General features: G+C 41.8%; 1 protein-coding gene across 4 annotated transcripts; it reads left to right on the forward strand.

The window, feature by feature from the left end:
* Window positions 1-8: 8 nt before the first annotated feature.
* On the forward strand, window positions 9-22,756 carry LOC124336872 (inactive phospholipase C-like protein 1). Of its 4 annotated transcripts, XM_046790757.1 has the most exons (20): window positions 9-1,321; window positions 4,929-5,078; window positions 7,824-8,123; window positions 12,525-12,745; window positions 13,224-13,400; window positions 13,922-14,015; window positions 15,912-16,115; window positions 16,274-16,391; window positions 16,801-16,963; window positions 17,064-17,259; window positions 18,181-18,363; window positions 18,552-18,730; window positions 18,859-18,967; window positions 19,079-19,255; window positions 19,348-19,445; window positions 19,509-19,598; window positions 19,845-20,030; window positions 20,604-20,957; window positions 21,044-21,354; window positions 22,387-22,756. In XM_046790757.1, the coding sequence occupies exons 1-20, from the start codon at window positions 1,024-1,026 to the stop codon at window positions 22,430-22,432; spliced, it is 3,654 nt and encodes a 1,217-aa protein (XP_046646713.1). In that variant the 5' UTR covers window positions 9-1,023; the 3' UTR covers window positions 22,433-22,756. The 4 variants fall into 4 exon arrangements, with proteins under 4 accessions (XP_046646713.1, XP_046646711.1, XP_046646712.1 ...); XM_046790755.1 differs by having other exon boundaries at window positions 21,044-22,756; XM_046790756.1 differs by having other exon boundaries at window positions 19,512-19,598; window positions 21,044-22,756.
* Window positions 22,757-23,641: the final 885 nt, after the last annotated feature.

The raw sequence follows: 23,641 nt of genomic DNA on the forward strand, positions 1-23,641 counted from the left end.
CGGCCCTGCCGCCCAGTTGCGGCTTCTCCGCTGGATCGTCAGGACGTGGACGCAACGCGAAATCTGCCAGCCGAATGACAACACAAGACAACGAAGCCCGGACGGTTGGATAGTTGTTCAAACTTTTCTCATCTGGAATCCAGTTCAGTGCCGCCGCCGCCTCCGCCGGATTATACATTCCAGTTCCGCTGCTCCCGAGCTGATGTGTTCAGTCTGACAGGGATTTTCTCTATACACACACAGAGACACACACACGCTGGGGTTATATATCATCGATCGGAACGGCGGACGGGCCAAACTGAAGCTGCAGAAAACCCAAACAGGACGGCCAACTGAAGCCCAGCAGCTCAGTCTTCTCTTGCAAGCGCGTGCCGCCAGTCGAAACAACTATAGCAGTTGCGTGTTCGTGTTCGTCGTTTGTGTGTCTGTGTGTCTACGAACTTGCGCCTGTGCGGACCCCCATGCACTCTCTGTATGTGTGTGTTGGTGTTTTGTGTGTAGGCTATGTGTGTTAGAATGTGACTGTTTGCAGTCGACAAGAAGGATCCGCACCGGATATTGAACCGGAAACCCCCCTCTCTCCCCTCCTAGTCACCCCAAATAAGTAATAAGTGGCAAAGAAATCCCAGACAAAAGGTTTTTTCTGATTTCTAGGTCGTTTGTCTATTACGGAAAGTGATGCAATTTTAGTAGATTGGAAAAATAAAAAAAACGAGATTACGTACATAGCCGACGAGATTTTGCCGATCATCTGCACGTTGCCCGCAGATGCCTATAGATGCAATTGCCAAAGGCCAATGCTCTGCCGGTTTTGTGACATTGGGACCGACATTTCTAATTGGATTAATTCTTTTGACTGGGTCTTCGAGTTGATGAGGACGAGCTAAAAAGGTCAACAATTTCCCATCGCCTCGCCCAAAGTGTGTAGCGATTAAAGAACTCTGACAAACTCCCTCCCCAAAAAAAAACTGGAACCAACAAACAAACTGCCGAAAAAAGAAAACCAAAATTTTAATTTCCAACATGGAATCGACGCTGTCGGTAGATAAAAGCCGGCCAGCCGTGCAGCAGCAGCAACAGCCCAAACAGCCGAAACAAGTCGAATTAGCCGAATCTGAAGACGTCAGTCATAACAGCCTCGTCAACGAGTCCGGCAGTTATGAGCGTCATGGCTCTTCATCATCTGGGCAACAGCTGGGCGCCCAGCTTCCTCCTCTCGAGCCCGGGCTACCAAGTCTCGGCTACCAAGTCAAAGCCACCAAATCGGTTCTCTTTGACACCCGTTCCACGACTCACGCTCACAACAAAAAAGTCCAATCAGGTAAGAATCGAAATTTTGATTATTCCCAACCGACCAACGTTGGTTGCAAAGTTTTTGATTATGTAATTTAGGCATAAACTATATGACGTCTATTAAACAAATTTACAACGATAAGTCCAGATCCTCTTTAGTTTTGTTTAGGGGGTCGTTAACTCTTGTTATACACTTTGTACTACGCGATACTTAATATTATAGAGAGACTTATTGTCGTTGTTATTTTTAATACCGATCGTATGACGGCCAGCAGAGCTGGGCTGAGTAAGACGAGACTTTCACAACATTTTGAGCTTTGCGATATTATAGTGAAACGAAACCGGATTTTTTTTTGTTCGAAACGACGAGAATGTCCTTGCGTGTCTTTTGACAGGATTGCGGAAGAAGAACAGTTAAATGATCGTAACAATAACACGGTCACAGACATATAAAATGCCAAGCAAGTTCCTTTTTGTTTGGTTTTTCACGACCTGGGGGGGGGGGGAAATAATCGAATCGATTTCTTTTTTTGTTTTTGTGGCGGCTGTTGGGATGGATGTAATATCTAGGCTATATACACGGTGGTATAGTGGTGGTCATTGTGTATCGCTTTTGATGAGAAGTGCAAAGCCACACAGCACGGCGGGCGACGGCTATAGCTATAGTCCTAACCGACCCAAATATAAAGAGGCGCTGATTGAGTCGCACACTGTTAGACGTAGCTGGAGCTGAAGTGTACCTTAGGGGTTGTTGGATCCATGCAGTGTGTCCTATACACACAGTTTCATCATTTATGCTCAGGCAGCCTCCCGTGGATAATTGAAAGACTCAGCATGCTCAGTAATCCCAAGTCTCTCTTTCCAGCTGTGTGTCGTGTGAGTGGCTCTGACTCTCCTTTTTATTATCATTTTTCCTTTTTGTTGTTGTTGTTGTTGTTGGTCCACCACAAAACAAAAGGATCAATAGGCGCAACAAAAAAAATAAAAAATAAAACCCGACGCTGGATATAGTCACAGTCTATAATCAAGACCTTTTTTTCTGTTTCTTATATTCTCCAGCTCTCTGCTGGCTGTAGAGCACACTGTGTGTCATCTCTGTGATGAAATCTAACGCGTTCCTGGCGTCAATCTCTCGGCTCTGATTTCATTTGGAGAAGCTATTATTGTGAGCTAAGGCAAACGTGAGCTGAAATGTGTGTGTTAATCTGCGTGTCTTAATACGCCGCATTGTCTAGCTAACTCGCCAGTTAATACGTAAATTTAAACACTCGGCGGGGATTAGACAGCGTCGAAATATTATTCCGTTTTACATCGATTCTGTAAGAAATTTGAAGACGAAATTCAGAAAAAATTTCCCACTGAACTTGAAATTTAGATTTAATTATTTATCCAATTATCTATATGTATATCATAACTCAGGATTATTTATGCACCAGGAAACAAACATATGTCTTCCGTAATTGAAGCCCTACTAGACATTCAAATAGCACGGAATGCTGCCAGGAATGCCGGAACCTATATTAAATCCATGACGTAATACCACAAAAATATTAGAAATATCAAATATTAAATTTGAATGCTATTTCCGCAAACGTGAAATTCTATATCTGATAGATATTCTGGCGATCTGTGAAAAAACAATCTCAAAATACCACATCCCGTTTGTTCGGGAGAATCTATAAAGAAATCGACTATATTTGGTAAAAGACAAAGTGGCAAAAGTGGAATGCATAAGTCATCATGGCATTGTGTGTCGTATGGACGGGCTGGCGCTCGCCTTTTTGACAGCCCACGTATATGATTGATTAATATAGCCCCAGTTGTTGTTTTCTTTTTTTCTTCCAACCAAAGTCACTTGAAAAGTTGCACGAGAGTTTCCGTGCGCTATAGCTAAAAATACCGTCTAGGTAATATCTACTGCTGTTGTGCAGTAGTATTAGATGCGTTAGGGTGGTACTATATAGGATATGTAATCCGTTATGGTAACATTGAAACGTATTGGCATTTTCTATAGTCTATCCTGTTTATGGATCGATTTTGGATTGCCCTTGGGCATTGCCTTTAGGCTCCCAGCTTGTACCGGTACAACATCGTGTGCTGCTATTACACATCTTATTTTGACAAGGAAGTCATCCAGCCGTCCTTCCCCCAGACACGGTTTGTCCCCCGTGAACGCGGCTGCGAACAACATCTGCGCGTGCAAACTGTTTTACAGTTTTATACAGCAACAGTCAGGCGAGAGTCGACTGAGGGGGGGGGGAAACTTGTCTAGACCATTATGCATTCTAAACAGTTAGAAATTCCAGGACAATGTACGCGTGATGTTGGTCTTTAAAATTTGTTCCTGTCGTGTGCAGTTCAAAGTTTTCGCACTGTCATTTGAAATTTTTTAAAAAAAGAAGATGTCGGTATTGTACCCAAGGAACTACAACAGGACTTTATAACCCAACTGATGAAATTTGTATCTTCTTTTATGGTCATCCAACCATTTTCTTAAAAACTGCTTACTCGTTGAAAAATATATCTAGTTTTGCCGATATCTACAGTTTTTTCGTGTTACTATTCGGTTGATTTCTTTCTATTCTATTTTATTTTATTTTTTAACCCAATCATTTTGATTGAATCTTGATTTGATTAAAACAAATTCAATTTACTCGATTTGTGTCGATTGTTGACTCATTTTCGCAATCTGGCAAAACCGACCACCACAAATTGCAGACCACAATTTTAGCGAACGACACTTGAAATTGAAAATTTTTTTTCGTGTATGATTAATTACAAACCGAGTATGAGTTTAAAGCATGGAATGGTAAGTTGAGTTGATTGCTGATTGAATAAAATAAAAAACTAGAAATTGTAGATAAAACATAAAAGGAAATAAGTTTGTGCATGCACAAGTGACTACTGTTTGTCTGAATTTTGTCAACCTGAGTGTGTGAATTATATTTTTCTGAGCTGGAAAACACATAGCTTTCTTTCTAGTCAAAGGCCAGGCTGAGGTTACTCTGGGTATGAATTAGAAGAAAACTTGGAAGAAAATGCCAAACACCAGTTCAGGCATCTCAGGGTTTTTCATGACCAACATCCATCTTGTGAACAGGCTCATAAAAGTCACTTGGTGGTTCTCAATGGTGAAGCAACTTGAAAATTTAGAACTATGTAAAGTTAAAATAAACTACATAAACTACATTATCTCATTTGGTTAGTTTTTTCGACAAACCATGTTATTTAATTTAGTTCTAGGCTACTTAGTTTCTTTCAATCCAACAACCCTACTACTGACAAGGCTTATTTAGTTTCCCGGCTTGTCTGAACTGACGAGAAAAAAAAGTATTTCGATATTCAGTCGCGAATCGGAGAGTTGTCGAAATCAATGGTCGCTTCACATTCCACCGCGTATTTTTCAAGTCTAAAAGGAAATCTTTCGTCAAATATCTACGAAATGAAATTGAAAGAGTGAAAAGTGTTTTCATCTCCTCTCTCTCACATATTGAAAAAAATCTAAGATTTCAATACGTTTATTTGTAGGATTTATCCGTCTTTGATGTTGAGATGCAAGGTTATGTTTGAATGCTGAGCTTTGGAAGAAAAAAAGTTGACAATCTTTTTTATTTTGTGTGTGTCTCTTTTTGCAGTGGCCGACTGTTGGCGCTGGATGGTGCGCGGAAGCAATCTCGTCAAAGTTCGACCCAACGGTCGTACTTACAATCGCTTCTTTTCACTCGACGAGGACCTCTCTTGCATCCGCTGGCTCCCCACCAGCAAGAAAGCATCAAAAGCAACCGGTATGTGACACGACCAATTTGTTTGGTTATTTCTTCTCTTCCAAAATTTTGCAATATCCCCACGTCCCGGGTTTTTCGTCAAATATGTAAATTGCTTCTAGCTCTTTTCTTTAATTAAATATCGTCTATCCAGTCCCGCCCAGGAGGATTTATCTACGTAAATTGCCTACAAGGTCTAAACATGGCTGCCGGGGAGTCGTAGTATAATATAGACGCAATATATACCGTTCCTAGTCGTACTGTACCCGATAAATAACATTTTTTTTCTTCTTCTTCTTCTTCAAATTTCTGTGGATAGTGTCAGACGCGTTAGCATTTATGTTGCGAATCACTTGCGGCAGTTCCATCAAGTGCAGTGCTCCCTGCGGGGTAGTATAGCCGAGCTGTTTGACGAAGCCGGCGATGCGGAACAAATAACTTACAAATAGAGGATGTAATGAAGGAGAGTCCCTGATGCCTGCCACAGACCACTCACAAGGAAATTGATCATCGGACTACTTTACTTAATGCTATTACCGTTTATCAACAAATTATTTCCAACTAACTATACCAGCTCGTCTTATCGATTAGAGCGTTGCCCATCGACCGATCATTTCGATCCGCACAAGTTCGGCTCAATTCCAAGTTTTCCTATCCGTTTTTCGTAGTAAGTGTGTACGTCAACGCCGGCGGGAGTCATAAATAGTTAACTGTACATACGATGGTGGGATATCAAATCTAAATATTTCAGCGCTAGGCAATATCGTGCTGAGAAATGTCTATAGATATATATACGCAGCTTAGCGTAACTTTCCACTATAGAAACAAACAGCTGATGTATACATAGGTGCGCGGGGTCATTGTGTCTATGCCACTTTGCAATTCTGTTCTAGAGCTTTCGTCCAAAATTTATGCACGAAAATGTTGGCCGCCCCGAAAGTTGTTGTTCTTTAGAAAACACCTCCCCAATGAGATGCTCGGTGAAAAGGGAACAATGATGTTGAAAGTCCCTTTTGTTTATATTCTTGGTGTAGTAGTTGACGCATGCGTTGCGCTGGCCAGCATCGATTCCCATCATCGATATACACAATGACGAAAGCGATATCGACACTACCAATTCGGACGTCATCAAATATTCATTGAAACTATTATTATTGCAGTGCTGTATAGTTTTATTACTACTACGCAAATGAGTAAAATTAACTAGACTCTAATTTTATTTTTTAAAAGAAAATTTTGGTCAAACTTTTAAAGATTAAAGGAATCGTGAAACGAAGCCTGTTGAGCTTTTTTTCATCGTCGAACGAGTTCGGTATTCGGCGCAGTAAAACTTTGATCCGTTTCCAGAGGGTTTCCGTCATCCATAGATAAAGTTTCGGTGCCTTTGTCATTCAGTCGCTTGTACTTGGACGCGATTATCGACTGGCATCATCTCGGATGGAAGAAGAAATTGAAATGTGCTACAGTATAACAGAAAAGAAAAAAAAGAAATCGATTTTTCTTTTTTGGGGGGGAGATTTGCGGTACGCCGAACTTCTTTTGGTCGGATTTAAACATTTTTGACGTATTAATTCATTTTATTTGTGTACATAGAAAAGGAATCGATATCCTTTGGGACATACATAGCGCTCATCCCTTTTAAGAAATACATTCAATGAAAAAAGTTTTCCTATGATATGTATGCCAACATCAACGCCAAAGTTTCACGATTGGCCAGTCAGGTCGGTCAGGTATCCATCCAAAAGGGAGGGGGATCCGATCCTCCCAGGCTATCATAATTTTATAATACTCTTTGGCGACGACCTTTTGAAGCCGACAACAAACCAAAGCCCTTTAATAGACAGCACACAGGGTCTAGCGAAAATGTGCGGAAATCAAGACCTTCAGTTTCGAGATGAAGCCACAGAGGGAAAAATGGGTGGGTCGGGTGGAAAGTGAGGGGGGACGGTTGGGGGGATATCTTCACGCACGCACGAAGAGAAGAGAATATCGCGCAGATCGATATATGGAACTGGTGCAGTGGGGGGGAAACTACTACCAAACTATACTCCTATGCCAGCCAAAAACTAACAACTTTCCTATATAGACACATCTACTAGACGAGCAGGCCCCGGCTGATAGAGATTTGGATCTAGACTAATGAGCTGTGTGTGTTTCGGACCCCCTCTGCGGCAGACGACAGTCAAATGTTTTCCACTCCGGCGGAATCAGTATATACAGACAGGCTTGCATTTGAAATGTTCGCCCAGCTGATGGAGTTTTATACAAGCCTCCCAACTTAAGAAAAAGAAACAAAAATGTTTTTATAAGACGTTGGAAAACTTGTAATTTCGCATGGACTTTCTTAAATAATTTTCTCGACTGGCTGATGGGGATTTTATTTTTCCTTTCGAAAATAAAATCAATATGGCGTCGATACAGTATTGATCGAGGTTTCTATGAAAAGAAAAAGAAAACAAAACAATCTTTGGTGGAAATATGATAGCGCGTTTCTTTTTGGTTTAGCCGGCTTTTAATAAGCCTCGCTCAAGGGTATAGTCTGATAGATTATTCCTCTATAGTTGTTTTGTTTTGGGAGAAGTCGAGCTGCGATTTTTTGAGTCCTTTAATGTTCATATCGATCCAGTCCTATAAGTTGTATTTTTATTATCACAGTCTTGGGAGGGCTTGAATGACCGGTGTTGGAATAGATTGGAGACGGGACCAGTAGCTATATAATCCATTTGATTTGGAATTGACGTTTTTCTTTTTTTTCTATTTTTTCAGTTCCGATTTCGAGCATCCGTGAAGTGCGCTCCGTTCACACGTCGGAAGTTCTAGGACAAGGGACATCATCGGTGCCGACGTCGGGCGCAGGTGCCGCCGCCGCTGCCGCCGCCGCTTCGGCCACTTCGTCGGCTTCTTCCGTTTCGGGTGTCGGCGTTGGTTGCGGCGCTTCGTCGCTCGACTGGACCTTCTCCGTCATCCACGGCGACGATTTCTCCTCTCTGGATCTCATTGCGTCTTCAGCTGAAGAGGCCACCATCTGGGTCACCGGCCTCAATGCCCTCCTAGGCACCCACTTATGTAAATATCAACCGTTACTTTTCTCCCATTTTATTTTATGATGTGCCGATATTCTTTAGCGTTTTGGCCGGGTTATACTCTCAGTTCCTCTTTCTTTCCACTCTTATTTAAGCCGGGCGCGCTCGTTGGTTTCATTAAGTCTTTTTTTTTCTTTGAACTTTTCTTCAAGCTATATGACTATCCCGCGAGAGTGCCAACTTTGAAGAGAATAGAGATAACAAGTAGCCGATGAAACTTGCCCAAGTCGATAACATTTTTTTGACAATGATTTATAAAGAGCGGGCGGACGGACGGAAAGGCAAGCGGCAATACATAAATATAGTCCCGCAAAACTTTAAATGTTTTCGCCACCCAGATATAAAGACAGCTTTGAGACACGTACTACTACTTTCAAGAAGTCCATATACGTATTAGATTTATGTACGCGCGACTTGGATATGTCTGTAATGAAACGGAAGGCAATCAAAAAGGATTTGGTCACTTTCAAGGAACATCTCAATGGCGTAAATATCCTACCGTATAGTCCACTATACTGGTATTTCAGTGATCAAGTTGCGTCCGTGTCGATGTATAGATTTTTAAATATTGATGTAGAGATACTTTGGCTTATAGAGTCAATCCTTTTTTAATTATATGGACAGCAAATCAGGATTGCCGATCTTGGGAGAGATTAAACCCATGACGATTAAGCTGCGCCCTGAATATTTACTGATGTACGCTGAACTCTTGCAGTTCATGTAAATTCGTTTAGATATTCAAATGATCCCTCGAGAGCCAAGGATTTTTTTTGTCTTTCCATGAAAGTTGTACATGTTCTGAATTGTTAAACTCTGTTCAACCCAGGCCTTTGATATTTCGTGTTAACTCTACAACGGATCAATGATTGCAGAATGGGATTGCGCGATGGCGGTTGTACAGGATTAAACTTGCGGGTAATGAACTTATCTACAATAGAGGTTCAGAATTGATTATGTTGCGCTATAGTGCTGGAGCGGTTTGCGTGCGTTTGTTTTTTAATGGTCCAATTCCGTATAAATGTCGGGATTGATTTTTGTTTTTTCTTTAACGCGCGGTCGGAGTGTAGAGGACGCATTATCGCCTACACGGTTTCTCTCATCCCCACGACCCGTCCGTCCGTCCCTATATACTCTTTTTACATCGATATAAGAACTGCCCGGGCTATTTTTAGAAACTTGGTGGGGTCGCGCGGACGTGGGCATCCATATGCATGCTTTTTTCACGTACGTCCGAACGGTAACAACCAAAAAGAAACGACGCTTTCTTGGACGCTCGGGTCCGTCTAGAGTTGCGCTAGTTAGACTAGCTACTACTATATATTTCAAACGATAATATCTTAACTTCCAAATTGTGTCTTCTTTTCACCAAGACACTCGGCGCTGCTGTGGGGAAAGAAAAAAAAAGAAAGTTGTAACACACACAAATCGTCGTGCCTATAGTTTTTTTTTTACATGTCGTAAAATATGAGCGTCGTATAATATTGAAACCAACCCAAGGCGGAATCATCCGTCATTCTCTATGGATCACAAGCAACCAAAAAAGAATGAAAAAAGGCTATTAATATTATTTTTCAAGGCGAAAGACCCAGTTGTTTTGTTGTTGTTGTTGACGGTTTTAGTCCTACACATAACGGGCCTTTTTTTTTAGAATGTACGCATACAAGATATATGTGTGAGTGTGCGTGTGATGGATGCTATACACTGTGTGGATTGGTATATAGGCTATATGTGTCATTGTCTGTGCCTGACAACCCGATCCGGCCTGCTGGCAATAAGTCTTCACCGCGTTATACGAAATCCGAAAAGTGTTTTTCTATTTTTTTGCTATTAGTATAGTTTCCATTTTGTATTATATTTTTAATCTAGCTCACTATTGTATACTGTTTTTGGGGTAGAGTATAAGGGCAACCCGAACCGCATGATGTACATTAGTTGCGTGGTTCCTTTGGGACGAGAATAAGGGGGTCAACGCCTACGTACAAGAACTCTTTTATTTTTGGTTGTTGTTGTTGTTGTTGTTTCGGTTGTTATAATGCAGGGAACTGTGTGTGTGGTTCAAAGGCGGCAATATTTAGGCTTATATATCTTTTCATGCCTCGTAGGATATCCAGCAATCGATGAGCTTGCATGGCAGCCCGAACCTAATGCCCGTCATACAGCCACTCTCTAGCTCTCTCTCTCTCTCTCACTCACACAGACAACAACATAACACGCATATATACCTACTGCTGTGTGTACATCCCCCCCACGGTCGTGTATGGCCCACTTCCAAGCCGGCTTGGGCCACAAGATGTGTAACGTCTAAGCTATTTTGGGAAAGAAAAGAAATGAAGAAAAATAAAATCAAAAAGAGAAGAGTCCCCCGCTTCAAGTATCTCACTCTCTGTTATATTTATATCTATATCTCTCTACGATTCGCGATAGTTACTGCAACAACAACAACAACAAAAAAGAGAGACATATCCACAAGAATAAGGAACAACGTAATAGAAGAAAAAGAAGAAGGAAAAAAAAGAGACTTTTTTGAATTGCACCAGCAGCAACCGTGCGCATTTCCTATTTTGTTTTTCCTTCCTTTTTATTTTTTGGGAGGAGATGAGAAAGAAAAAGGAGAATTCTTTACGTGTATGTAGACTTCTTCTTCTTCTTTCTTTTGTGTATATACACAACATTCACAGTGGGGTATTGGCTGTATACTATATGACCGTATAGCTCATATAATCTTTCGTTGTATTTGGGATATAGAAAACGGCGGATGATTTTATCTGGAAGCAAAGAAAAAAGGGAAAAACCGTATTCTTGATATTTACAGAAAGTCTATCTAGCCTGGGCTCGCTCCCTGGAATATAGAGAGAGAGAGTATGAGAAAAGGAACAGATGATGTAGCGTAACATGTATTATACAACGGGGGGTTCTATCATGCATAGACGCGGCATTTGTACGTGCTGTTGCCTTTGACGTTTGCCAGGAAAGCTCATCAGTAGAAATGCAATAGATCCTTCTTATATTCTTATATAGTATAGTATACCAGCAGCGAACATGTATAATATACAACCGGATTAGTCTATACACACATATGCGGGGCTGTAGGATTTATTCGCGAATAAGGTATATGTCGCCCGAAACTTTGGATATGCCAGACGATTGTGCCCGTGAACTTTTGAGGGGGGGGGGGGGCGGTTCATACGTTCCAGCCATAGCGCCAGCTGATTCACGCCTCTGCTATATAATAGTCATTGCAGTCTATAACTCTGGGGGGTTTTCCCCAACAACAACTGTGGTCGTATAGAACCTTGTGGAATAACCTTTTTGCGAATTGATGTGACGCGTTTCTTTATATATTCGAGTGAGTGGGGGGGGGGGGGGTTTGCAGCGATTGATCGTCAATCGCCAACCAACCCAAATACAAGCGGGGCACGCGAGCATATCGAATTGCTTATTCACGGAGAATACACTTTTTGGTATTTTACCGAGGTACAAAGCCGAGCTATAAGACTTGAGTACTAGTCGAGCAGCGGCGACGGCGGCGGCAGTGGTTTGACTTTTTGTGATCAATACGAGAATAGCAGAAGAAGAAGAGACAACCGCATGTGCTGCTGCTGCTGTGCCTTTCTAGATTCGCATGCCTAGCAGCAAACGTGCGGCGGGAATCAACGACGTCACGTCACTGAGCCGAAAAACTTATTTTCCTTTTCTTCGGGAGAACACGCGCTTCTTTTTCGGTACGCATCTTTAATGCAAAGAAAAGGATGAATACGTAAAATAGGGAAAATATATATATAACATTGTTGAGTGAATTGCCAAAAATTCCTGGAATTTTCTTCTTTTTTTTTCCAGAACAGAATTTTAGACTGAAACCTTTTAAAATCATCTTTCATCGCAGTTATTCCGGTGTTAGGCAATCGACGGGTAAACGGAAAACTCTCTCGTTTAATTTGTCTTTCCTCTGAGATGAAGCATGGAAACCTTGTTCGTTTTTTCCCCCCCGTTCCAATGCAATTTTCGTTATGATTCAATCATGTTAGAGAGTTACCAAAGTGTGAAATCAATAATCTGATTTTTTTCGGGGGAGCCTTCTCCCCCCATATGCAATTATGGATAGACGGTAGGGCTAAAAATGGAAGTGATTGCATCAATAATTTCCCCCCCATACGCTGTTAGCTGATTAAATTTGATCTCTATAGTACGTTCTTTTTGATCAAAGATGTATGCTGGCACTAACTGAAATTTAGTCTGAGTGGTTTTTCCTTTCAATGTGTTTCTGCTGGCGGAGTAAAGAAAAGAGAAGGAAAAATGGATCGAACGATTTGGATCTATATTGTAGCTATATATACTATGTGCTTTTCGTTTCTTTCTTTCTCTTTTGATTGCGCAACACACACAGCGCCGAATGCGCTGGGCGAAACGGATGTGCTGCGAGAGCGCTGGCTGCGAGAGGCTTTCGAGAGAGCCGTTTCGGATACTTCGGCCTCTATCAATGAGATCGACAATACCGACGAGACATCTTCCAACGCCTTACTCAACCTAGACCAAGATGCTGCCATGGCTCTCCTGAAAGAGATCAACGCCGACTTGGCTGCCAGCCGAATACGTCAGAAAATGGCGGTAAAAAAAAGATCCTTTTTTTTCTCCTTTTATTTCTCCTTTTATTTCTTTATTTTTTACGATAACATTTCGGCATTTGACTTGATGCGACATATAAAGCGATATTGTGCACTGGCTATATAGATTGGGTCGTTTTTATTTTTTATTCTTTTCTAAATTGAATGAAGAAAAAATTCCAAATAATTGGTCTATTACGTTATTTTTTGTAAAATAAAAATTGAATCTTTTGATGTAGACTCCAACGATTTCTCCATGACATTTCCAGTATTTTTTTAAATTTTGTTAAAGATTAAAAAGTCGTTATTTAGACTCTGGTGTTTAACCCGCTCAGTTTAAAGACCCAATTTCACATGTCAAATGTCGAATGACGTATTTTTTGGGTTTTTAATGGCATTATTATTCTTATGACATACTGTAGATCAAAGGAAATAATCACGGCATCGAGTTCTTTGTTGTGTGTGTGTTTTTGTGTCCACAGGAGTTTGACTCGATGAAATCTCCAGCCGATCGCGGGCGGATCAATAGCGACGAGTTTGTTACCATGTTCCAAGAGATGGCCACCCGGCCGGAAATCTATTTCCTTCTCATACGCTTCGCCAATCGTGATTATTTCACAGCCGACGACTTTCTCCACTTTCTCGAGTGTGAACAAGCGGTAAAATTTCAAACGATTCACTTTTGACATTGTTCTTCTTTCCTCTATTTTCTTTCCGCCTTTACCCCCATCTTTTGACGAATGTTGTGCAACAACTTTGAATTCATTTCTCCCCCAGGTATCGCCCAGGGTGTTGGCCAAAGTCAATTTTGCCACTTGAACAAAACTCACGTCACTGACAGATTGTAGAGACCTGTATTTCACCAGTGCATATAGTTTCTCTTTTGGCTCGTTATTGAATTTCCTGGGAATCATTATTGATGACAGCTGTAGAAATGATTTCGCCAAACACGGGGACTCAATCTCCCGTGTTTGGCGTCACTATCAAACTTAACAACCTGCTAGCGGGCGACACGAATGGCTAAATGTTGTCCGACTTGTCCCACAAGCACACTGGCATATTCGTGTGTGTGTTTCTATTGAGCGAAATGATAGTTGTCTAGTTGATCAGTCTAATTGCCATCATTATTATATTCGTTCTATTTTTGCCTTCTTCTTTCTTTCTTACCGATCGTTAACAGATGACGGACGTGACGTTGGAAAAATGCTGCCAATTGATCCAGCTCTACGAGCCGTCGTCGGAAGCCAGAGCAGACAATCAACTATTGCTCGACGGTAAGTCCAAAGTCGCTCCCTAATGAAAGTGAAAATAGAATCTAGAGACGAGCGATCGATCACACACCCAAATGATCATGAGGGAGAAGGAGGAGGAGCTCATTATATCCTCCTGTATGTTGTGTTGTCCAAGAGGTCAGCCGAGTAAGTTTCTATAAATAGAAATAAGGAGAAGATTAGTTGTCAAATTACATTTAATAGACTTATGTACCGACATAGACTTTTAGAGTTACTCCCGGGAGATTAATAGATTTTATTTGTGTTTTATTGTACATCTCCGGAGGGTTTTTTTGTTTTTATTCCGGTGGCTTGTTTTGTTTTGCCCCAAAGGGACTGTGAATGATTGTTGCGCACCCCAGCGAATCTAACACATGGCAAACATTGCCAAGTAGTCGCTAAAGGGCAGTCAAGTAGGCATATCTACTAACTGCCAACACGTCATATCTCTCCGTGTCCAGTGCGTTGGATGCATCATGCATGTATCAACCATTCATCGTTTTATACCCAGCTTGTAATAGCAGACTAGCTGCTAGCTGCTGTCGGGGGAGAGCTTAAAGGGCCCCCTCCAAACAGAATTATGAATGTAGTTGTTTTTAATTTATGGCCAATTGTTATTGCAGTGTCAATGTTTGTGTGTGTATGCACAGGATTGGGGAGAGGCCGTTCTTCTCAGAGTGGTTGTCCGTATAAGTGAATGAACATGTTAGTCTGCGCTTTTGTTTCCTCATCGCTCGTTACAGTAATTGCTCGGCAAGTGTGGGGGAGTTGTTCTAGAAAGGCGGGATAATTCACTTCCATCTATTATTACGTCAAAAGTAGAGCTACTGAAAATAGCGGAAAAAGAAATTCCCAATTTGGCCGTCCATTAATGCCATACATTCGACTGTATGAAAGAAAAGAAAGGGAAACACATAATAAGACATTCGGATCACAACAATTGCCGGCCGGGAAAACAAACAAACAAATAAATAATATGATTGACTTGGTGAATAAAGTGTGAAAGGCCCGGCGACGCGTGTCGGAATCAACTACTTGGAATTGCGGAAAATCTAAACGATCAATCAAAGTCAGAGAAAAATATTCACGTTAAAAGCCCCCCTCCCTCCCACCGTGTGTTGCCACTCGGGCAAAGCGGAATTCATTGATCCGTCTCCGTTCTACAAGTGTCAAAATGTGTCAGACGTTTCCAAATGCTGTTGCAAATAATGATGACTGAATTTTAATTAGATGTGTCTTGACACACACTGTGTACGCCTTCCTTTCTTATAGTCTGGGGTGGGGGAAAAAATAAGTTGAGCCTCAAATTATTTCCATTATTTTAAGATTGTCAACTCGTGAAAAAAAAAGAAAAAGGGAAAGTTTTGCTGGTGCTTCTCGGTAAAAGGTATTAGAACAATACTCATTAGCCTGTAGCCCGTCTTTCGTGCTGTGACGCCAAGTTTTCACTCACGCAAGTCTTTCCGCACGGCTTGGCCTCGTGACCCGGAGCTTCAACGCAACACGAAAAAAAAAAATGAAATAATAATTAGATGTCGAGAAACCCAAGTTGAGCGAGCGCCGCAGTAATTGCAACATCTTGTCATTAAAGCGCACAGCACAGCGCTCGTCGCATTTTTTCTTATTCCGTCGAGCTGGATTTTTTGTTTTGTTTTAGAAAGAGAAATTATTTTTGACGAGGGCCGAGAAATTGGCCATCAACTGGGCTGGGCGCAGCGCCTTTGTTTTCATCACACTCTTAATTATTTTCTTATTAAAAAACGAAAACAAGAGGCAATCATGTACTTTTTTTAATGGGCTGTCTGTCTGCCTGTACGTGGATGTCATTTACAGAAGCTCATTTGTTTTTTTTTGTTTTTTTTTTGGTTATTTCTAATATTTCACTTTTGTGTCTGAAAGGAATGACGCGCTTTCTACTGTCGGAAGAGGGTGACATTTTTCATCCGCTGCAGATGCACGTCCACCAGGACATGACTTTCCCCATGTGCCATTACTTCATTTCATCGTCGCATAATACCTATCTGTTGGAGGACCAACTGAGAGGACCTTCGTCGGTGGAAGGCTACGCTCGCGCTCTCCAGAGCGGATGCCGCTGCATCAAAAGTATGATGAGAAAGAAAACAACAGCTATGACCGCTGGCTGTGCTTTCACTTTTGATTTGAATATTTTCGGCGCCGCCAACTGCTGCTGCAAGTGACGTGTTGCCTTTCCGTTCCGGACGCTATTGTCACACTGTGTGTTTTCTTTGTGTTGTTTTCAGTCGACGTGTGGGACGGTCCCGAAACGCCCATTGTCTACCATGGTAACACATTGACTACCAAAATCGCCTTCTCCGATGTAGTGTCTGTCATCGCCCAATTCGCCTTCGAAGCCTCCAAGTCAGTATCATCCATTTTTCAGATTCAAATGTCCAGATCTATATTCTATAGTTTAGATATTTTTGACGGGTCCACAGATGTTTAATCTAGTTTTATCGTGTTACTTTTCTGTTTTATTCGGTTGATTTAGTTCTATTTAGTTTTATTTTTTTTTTTTTACCCAATCAATTTTATTAAATAAACATTCTTTTTTTTAAGGCAAATTAAAATTCCGTAAAATTCAATAACTTTTTTTGGATGATTTTTAAAACTAAATAAATTATATGTACAGTAATTAACTCATTTTGTTAAATGGAAAAAAAAACGAATTTTATTTCTTTTCTTACGTTTTTAAAAAACAAAATTATTTTAAATTTAACTTTTAACAATGATGCAATTTCTGTTTTTTTTTTAATTCTCATCAAATCAGGTATCCACTTTTCGTCCACTTGGAGAACCACTGTTCAATATTGCAACAGAAAACTGCCGCCCGAATCATAACCGAACTCTTTGGATCAGCCCTTCTGAGAGCCTCCGACAAGCCTCTGACTTCGACCTGTCCGGAAGACCTCGTTGGCAAAATCATCATTTTCGTACATATATAACATTTCCCGTCGAGTGTCTGATTTTTCAAAGAATAGCGACTCACTTGAATGATTCTCTATTTTATTTGATTGACATCGTGAACAACAGGGCAAGAAATTCGGGAGCGATCAGATGGAAGACGGCGGAGAAGTGACGGACGAGGACGAAGGGGCCGAAACGAACCGGACCCGAGCCGGGCGGGTTGGGCAAGCCTCGCGTCGGCTGCGGATTTGTCGCGAGCTATCTGATCTGATTGCCTTGAATCGCGGCAGCAGCATTAAATTACCCAGCAGTCGCGACAAAAGTAAAAAAAAAAAACCTTTTCCTTTTTATATTCTCCGTGAGAGATTTACGACGTTTTAAAACCAAGTCGTGCGTGTGTCTCGATAAAAACCCTCCTCTTATTGCGCATTAATGGAGTCGTTACGGTCGTTATATACGTAGTATACACTTGGAGTTAATTCATGGACTGGCGACGAGTTTATGGACTTTTTTTTTCCTTCCTCGTCCTCTTCGGTGCCGTATATAGTTAACGAAACTTCTTTACGTTATAAATATCTATATACTATATGACCTACATTCACGCCCACACACATAGAACAATAAATCTAAAAAGTCGGGTTCCCCCCAAGGGGGAGAATATAAGAGAGCTATAGGCGGCCTTTCATCGACTGTGGGTGTGTAATGGCGTCACGTCGATATTTTTCGTGTGTGTGTCAGTTCTAATGAACACGGGGAAAAAACATTCAAGTATCAGGGGAGCTGTCTCGGGCGAGAGGTACAAGCCCGAGCAGCGAGTACCACTACTACTACGCAGAGCCCGGCAGAGCCCAGCCGAATTCTGGCACTTTTGATATTCCCTCCTTGTACAGCGCACTCGCTTCCCAGAACGTTGTAGTAATCAGAAAGGTCAAAGTTATATATATCTGCGACTATATCATCTGACTTTATAGCCGTGTAGTATAAGTAGGTACTAGACTAGATGCGCAGCCCTCGCCGGAATATTACGTACAGAATTCAAATGTCAACATGTTATCTATGTATGTACAGGGAGCAATTGATTGTCTATGCAAAGCCATTTAAGAATCTGCTAGAATAACTTTGGGCACTTGTGCGCGGTCGGAATATATAGAGCTATATCTAAAGTAAAATAATCCTACTGAAGATATCGTCCGCTCAAAATAAAAAGTAGGTTTAACTGAAATGTTGGACTTGTCTATTGCAGAAATATTGCAGCAGTGCGGCTATTCGCTGAGTGAAAGTGCAGCGTCTCGATTGCACGCCAGCAGTCCCGGGATGTGGACGGAAATGGTCCAGCGCTCATTGCTGCGCGTCTTCCCCAACGGCAGCCGAGTCGATTCCAGCAATTTTAGTCCACTAGAATTCTGGAATGCCGGAGTGCCGATGGGTAAGTCGTCCAATGGATTTTTCTTTTCCTTTTTCTCGATCCTTTTGGACGATTTATCAATTGAACGGATCCCTCGCGTCTTTTTCCCGTCGGCTCGGCTAATATTCTTGGCCGGGACGGACGTGAACTTGAACTGGGCATGATCCCTATTCAGGATCTTAACATTTTGCTTGTATGTCTGTACACAGTTGCGCTCAACTTCCAAACTCCCGGTCTGATGATGGATTTATACGATGGCAAGTTCCGCCAGAACGGCGGATGCGGATACGTTCTCAAGCCTGCCATGATGCGCCAGCCCGGCTTTAGCGTTCCGTCAAGCCTTAGAGAAAGTGCGCCCATTTCACCGCCTCAGCTTCTGCGAATCCGGGTACATCAAAATGCTTTTCTATATAACCCCCCCATGTCCATAGATATAGATTTCCGTCATTCATCACGTGTAATGTGGGGAGCGCCTCTGCGATATCATTTTAACATTGATTTTTCTTACTCCCACAGATTATTAGTGGCCAGCAACTGCCCAGGCCAAGAGGTTCGGCTGCCAAGGCGACTATTGTCGATCCTTATGTACTTATTCAAATCTATGGCATTCCAATCGACTGTGCCGGTAATGTACAACTCTACAAATATAGTCTCCCCGAAATCATATCTATAGAAATATTATTACCTATATACTTTGTTATTTATTTATGTCGTTTTGATTTCTTTGTCATTGCAGAGAGAAAGACGCGGACGATTCCTGACGAAGGGGATTGTCCCATCTTCGAAGAAAGTCTCGAGTTTTATATTCACCATCCGGAAATGGCGCTCATCCGTTTCATTGTTCTGGATGACGAGTTTATCGGCGACGACTTTATCGGCCAGTACACCATTCCATTCCCTTGCATTCGGCCCGGTAACCTTTTTCTTTTCTTTTTGGGGCTGGTCGTTTATTTAAAAGACTCGGTTTATTGACTAACCGAGCTTGGTTTAATCCCAAACCGACAGGGTACCGACATGTTCGATTATTATCCAACTTGGGCGAGGCGCTGGAAAACACGACGCTCTTCGTTCACGTTGCAGTCAGCGAGAAATGGGCGGGAGAGGTATTAGATTTTCAATATTTCCTATATCTGTATGCTTCATTTTGTTTTAAAATGTTTGAATAGCAGTTATTACCCAAGAATCGGAGCAAACACGGCAAGAAACAAGCAGTGATTCGAATGACCGGCTTAAGGCAGCTCGACGAACATTTCAAGGTGCGTATTAAATGAGCCATAATTTGAATTGTTTCCATATAACCCAAGTAGAATTGAATTAATGTTTTATTCTCGCGTGTCGCGTGTGTGGTGCTCATTACGCTGGCAGGCACCCAATATGGCACACATATTAGATATAATTAGTCTTTTTTCTTCAATGACAGGGATGCGCACATCCCTATTGAATGTCAGCCGAAAGCTATATACTATTGGATAACCAATTTCTTTTCTGCTTCCGATTTCCAGAGTTCAATCGGAGCCATGGTGGAATCGTCGAGGGCTCGCAGCAACGTTGCCCAGGCGTTATTCGAGCTCCGCTCCGAATGCGGTCTTCCCATTACGTCCAACGTCAAGCAATGTCTGCGCGTTCTGCTCCAGCGCTTAGCCAATTGCCCGGAAGTCGTCAGCTGTCAACTCAGCTCAGAGAATGTGGTTCGTTTTTTGTCTTATTACCAAGTAGCAATAATAATAATATTAGGTCTAATGCAATATTAGATCTTATAGTAATTATACAAAAGATATTTTGGGGAGTTTCTAGTCACTTTTCCGATATCTATAAAAAACTTTGACAGGCTCTTGACTTGTTATCTTCACATCCATTAGAGCATTTAAATGATTTAATTAGCTGGATACTATTAAATGGACGTTGATGGCTGGGGGGGGGGGGGACATGTTTTAATTATAAACCTAGTGGCAATGCTATATACTGTCAGGCCAAAAAAATATAGAAATAAAAGTAGTTATTATGAGTCTCTATACTGATTGACGTCATACCTAATCAATATTCTTATTAAGACTGTGTGTACTTTGAAAATGGCCTTCACAGTCGGGGCTTATCGTGCTTTTGCAGCAATGTCTGGCATCCAACCATTCATCAAGCTGACGTTTCACTTGCTGTTTGTCATTTAAACTTACAGACTATATAATTTGGAAATGCGAGTTGGGAGTTATACATGGCGCAGCACAGTCTAACTTTGTGTGTGTTTACCTTCATTTGTCACCTAGTTTCCCGTTTTGAAAATTGAGACCAATAGCGGAGGCGGCGTGAGCAGCGGCGGCAACGGATTGGGCAACTTACCAACACCTCTCTATCGTACGCTGGTGGCCTTTGAGAAATCGATACTGGAATGCCACTTTTTGAGGGACAAGAGCCCTGCCATCTTACGTGAGTTGGAAGAAGTCCTGCAGGCCCTGTCACAATTTCCCGACCATCTCGACACCCTGATCGAACAGGCCGGATTAAAAGGAAAGCAATCGGCTCGAGTCTACGACGTCCACGGATGGAACCTGAGCCTCATCACCACTCACGTGGAATTACTCCGTCAGTGCCAAAGGGATTGCGGATTCATCCTCGATCAGGTATTATTATTATTATGACCCAGCCAATCCGTCATATACAAGTGTCTAGAAAATAAAAAAACACAAAATTCGGTTATATCTGACAGATCCGGAGCGCCAACATTTCGCTGGATGGACTGATCCGACACAATTCTGAGCGATGCTCCCAGCATCTTCAGGTGGTGTTGTCGTCGTCATCCGGATTCGGGACGGGCGATGAATCGGGAGGCGGTCCGCTATCTTCGACGTCATCACCGGCCCGCTCCAACGGCAACGCTGCCCACTTGCAGCTCTCCAGATGCACCACGTCACCGATGCAGGCGAATAGTGAAGACGTTCAGAAGCTGTCCGAGCCCAAGTTGAAGGGAATCCTGAAAAAATCCAGCTCGGCTCAAGACATTACAGCCCCGACGGATGGGTACGTAATAACATCTAATCACGCTGGCTCAGCAGCCGCCGCAACAGCAGGCCATAGCCCCCACAACCTGTACAACAGCAGTCCCAGTCCAAATGGTAGCAGCTGTACCGTAGCGCCGCTTGCATCCATGGCCAGCAGCATTAGCAGTAGCAGCAGCGATGACGGTGCAGCCACATCGGCTTCTTAGGTATTGAATCCACACTCTCTCTGGATGGATGCGATCCAGCCGCATCCATCCACGCGTCATACCCTGCTCATTTCGTCGATTGTTCGATTTTATAACCATTCCATCAAAAGATACAAATGCTGCTTCCTTCAATAAGGACTTTGGGACACCTTCCTGTATAACTACGACACGTTTGATTCAGTCATCGCCACCGAATCATTCCCGGCCTATTCATTTAAAAGTGCAATAGTGCATTTTGATTAGATGTAGGCCTTCATAATATTACTTCACTAGTCCATCTAGTCTCTCTTTTTTGGTTGCCGTTCTCAATGGATATTTTTGTTTGTTCTTTTTATTTTTGGTTGTCGTTTCTGGTACCGTAGTTTGTCTGTTAGTCAAATTTGATAAATCTGCAATTCTTTTGTCAACCACATACGCCTCCTCTCCCTCCTCGTTATTGATGAATTTCTATATTCAAAGGAATTTATTCGTATCAAATTCTATTTATTGCTCTCTGTACAAATGCTTAACATCCCTATGCTATCCTAATGCTGGACTTGGCACCTGTTTTGATGTGATACTCTTTTTGATTTTGTATTTAACCGTTCGAGTGCTTCTCTGTTCTCTGTGCTGTTGAAAGCCAGTCGCCTGTATGTTTGCCGATAAAACAGCAGCCGACTTTCTTTTGATTAGCTCGTGATGGTCTCATTGCTGACGACGAATGAGTTGATCTTAATTTTTAATCTAAGACAAATTTTTTTTTCCTCCCCCCCCCCCCGTTTATCGTGCTTACTAAACGTTCAAACGCTCACTGAAACTGGGATGGTCTCTAAAATTGAATATATTTGCGGACGAAACATCCTCAGCTACGTACCGTGCCCGCCAAAGGAGTATCCAGAAGAGGAGGACTGAAGCGCCTGTTTCACTCTTGACAAGTTGACATTCAGTCAATGACACTGTGTGTCTGTTTTTGTCACAACAAAAAAAGAAAAAGAAAAAACTAGTCTTATTTCAACACGGAACAAACCATTGTAAGAATGAATCATTCATGTTGATCGTGCGTCAGAATAATGACGATGTTCTAGTTCAAAGATATAATATATTGGTTGAATATTACGTTATACCTAGCTATTATTATTATGACTGTCTGTATATCATTCATTCAAGAAGGAAAGCGTGTAACATGTACACGACTTGTTAACGCGTCAATAGCGAAATCTAATTTCAAGTCTGAAATGACTTTTTGTGTCTTTTATTTATTTCTAATAATCCAACCGTATTCAAATTCTCACCAGTATAACCCCTTCGTATGGGTGATGGTATCCCCCTGATTTTCTTGAAAATACGTCCAGTGAGGAGCTGAAGCACGTCATTGCGCGATCGCAATCATCTTCATTTTTCTTTTTGTCTTAATAAAATGTTGTCTGCATGGTCCGAAATTGCTGGATAGAGGGCTGATTGAGGTTAGATATCGCATACCTTTATTTAATTTCGAAATCTGGTCGTTTCGCTTTCAACGAAGCCTTCCAACGAATTCTCTATTACAAGAAAGTGTATACAGTTCTTATTTTTAGAAAAATCGCTTCCCACGCGCACTGAATCACAAGTTTTCAACCTGAGCAGTTTGTCTGATGGATATTGCAAAATTGATGATAACGGCTTGATAAAAAACCAAAGGCGAATGCCGCTTTACACAAAAAGCTACAGGACAAACAGCTACTACATCTTTGATGAGCTTCCACTGGCTCAATTCGGTATCCTATATCAGTTTCTAATAAAAACGCTTTTCTAATTAATATACAGTATTACATAATTGTAATTTCATCTGACTTTGCCTCCATATAGGTAGTCGGTTTCGCGGGCGACTACACGCATAATAATAAATGACCGCCGTAGGCGTATCGTCCAAACCGAACCTGTATCTGTGTAGTTCGAGAAGCTGCTCGGAGATCAGTTTTCAGTCACCGGATCTAATCAATAATGAACCCAAACCTGAACAGCTTGTTTTATGCATTTACACACTCCTATTCGAATTTCCCACCATTCAAAATGGCAGTCAGCTGATTGGTCCTATTTTATTTGATCTGCTCTATAACATAATAACGTTGAATTAAGTTAATT

Source organism: Daphnia pulicaria, chromosome 4, assembly GCF_021234035.1.
Source record: "Daphnia pulicaria isolate SC F1-1A chromosome 4, SC_F0-13Bv2, whole genome shotgun sequence".
In the NCBI taxonomy this organism is placed as follows: domain Eukaryota; kingdom Metazoa; phylum Arthropoda; class Branchiopoda; order Diplostraca; family Daphniidae; genus Daphnia; species Daphnia pulicaria.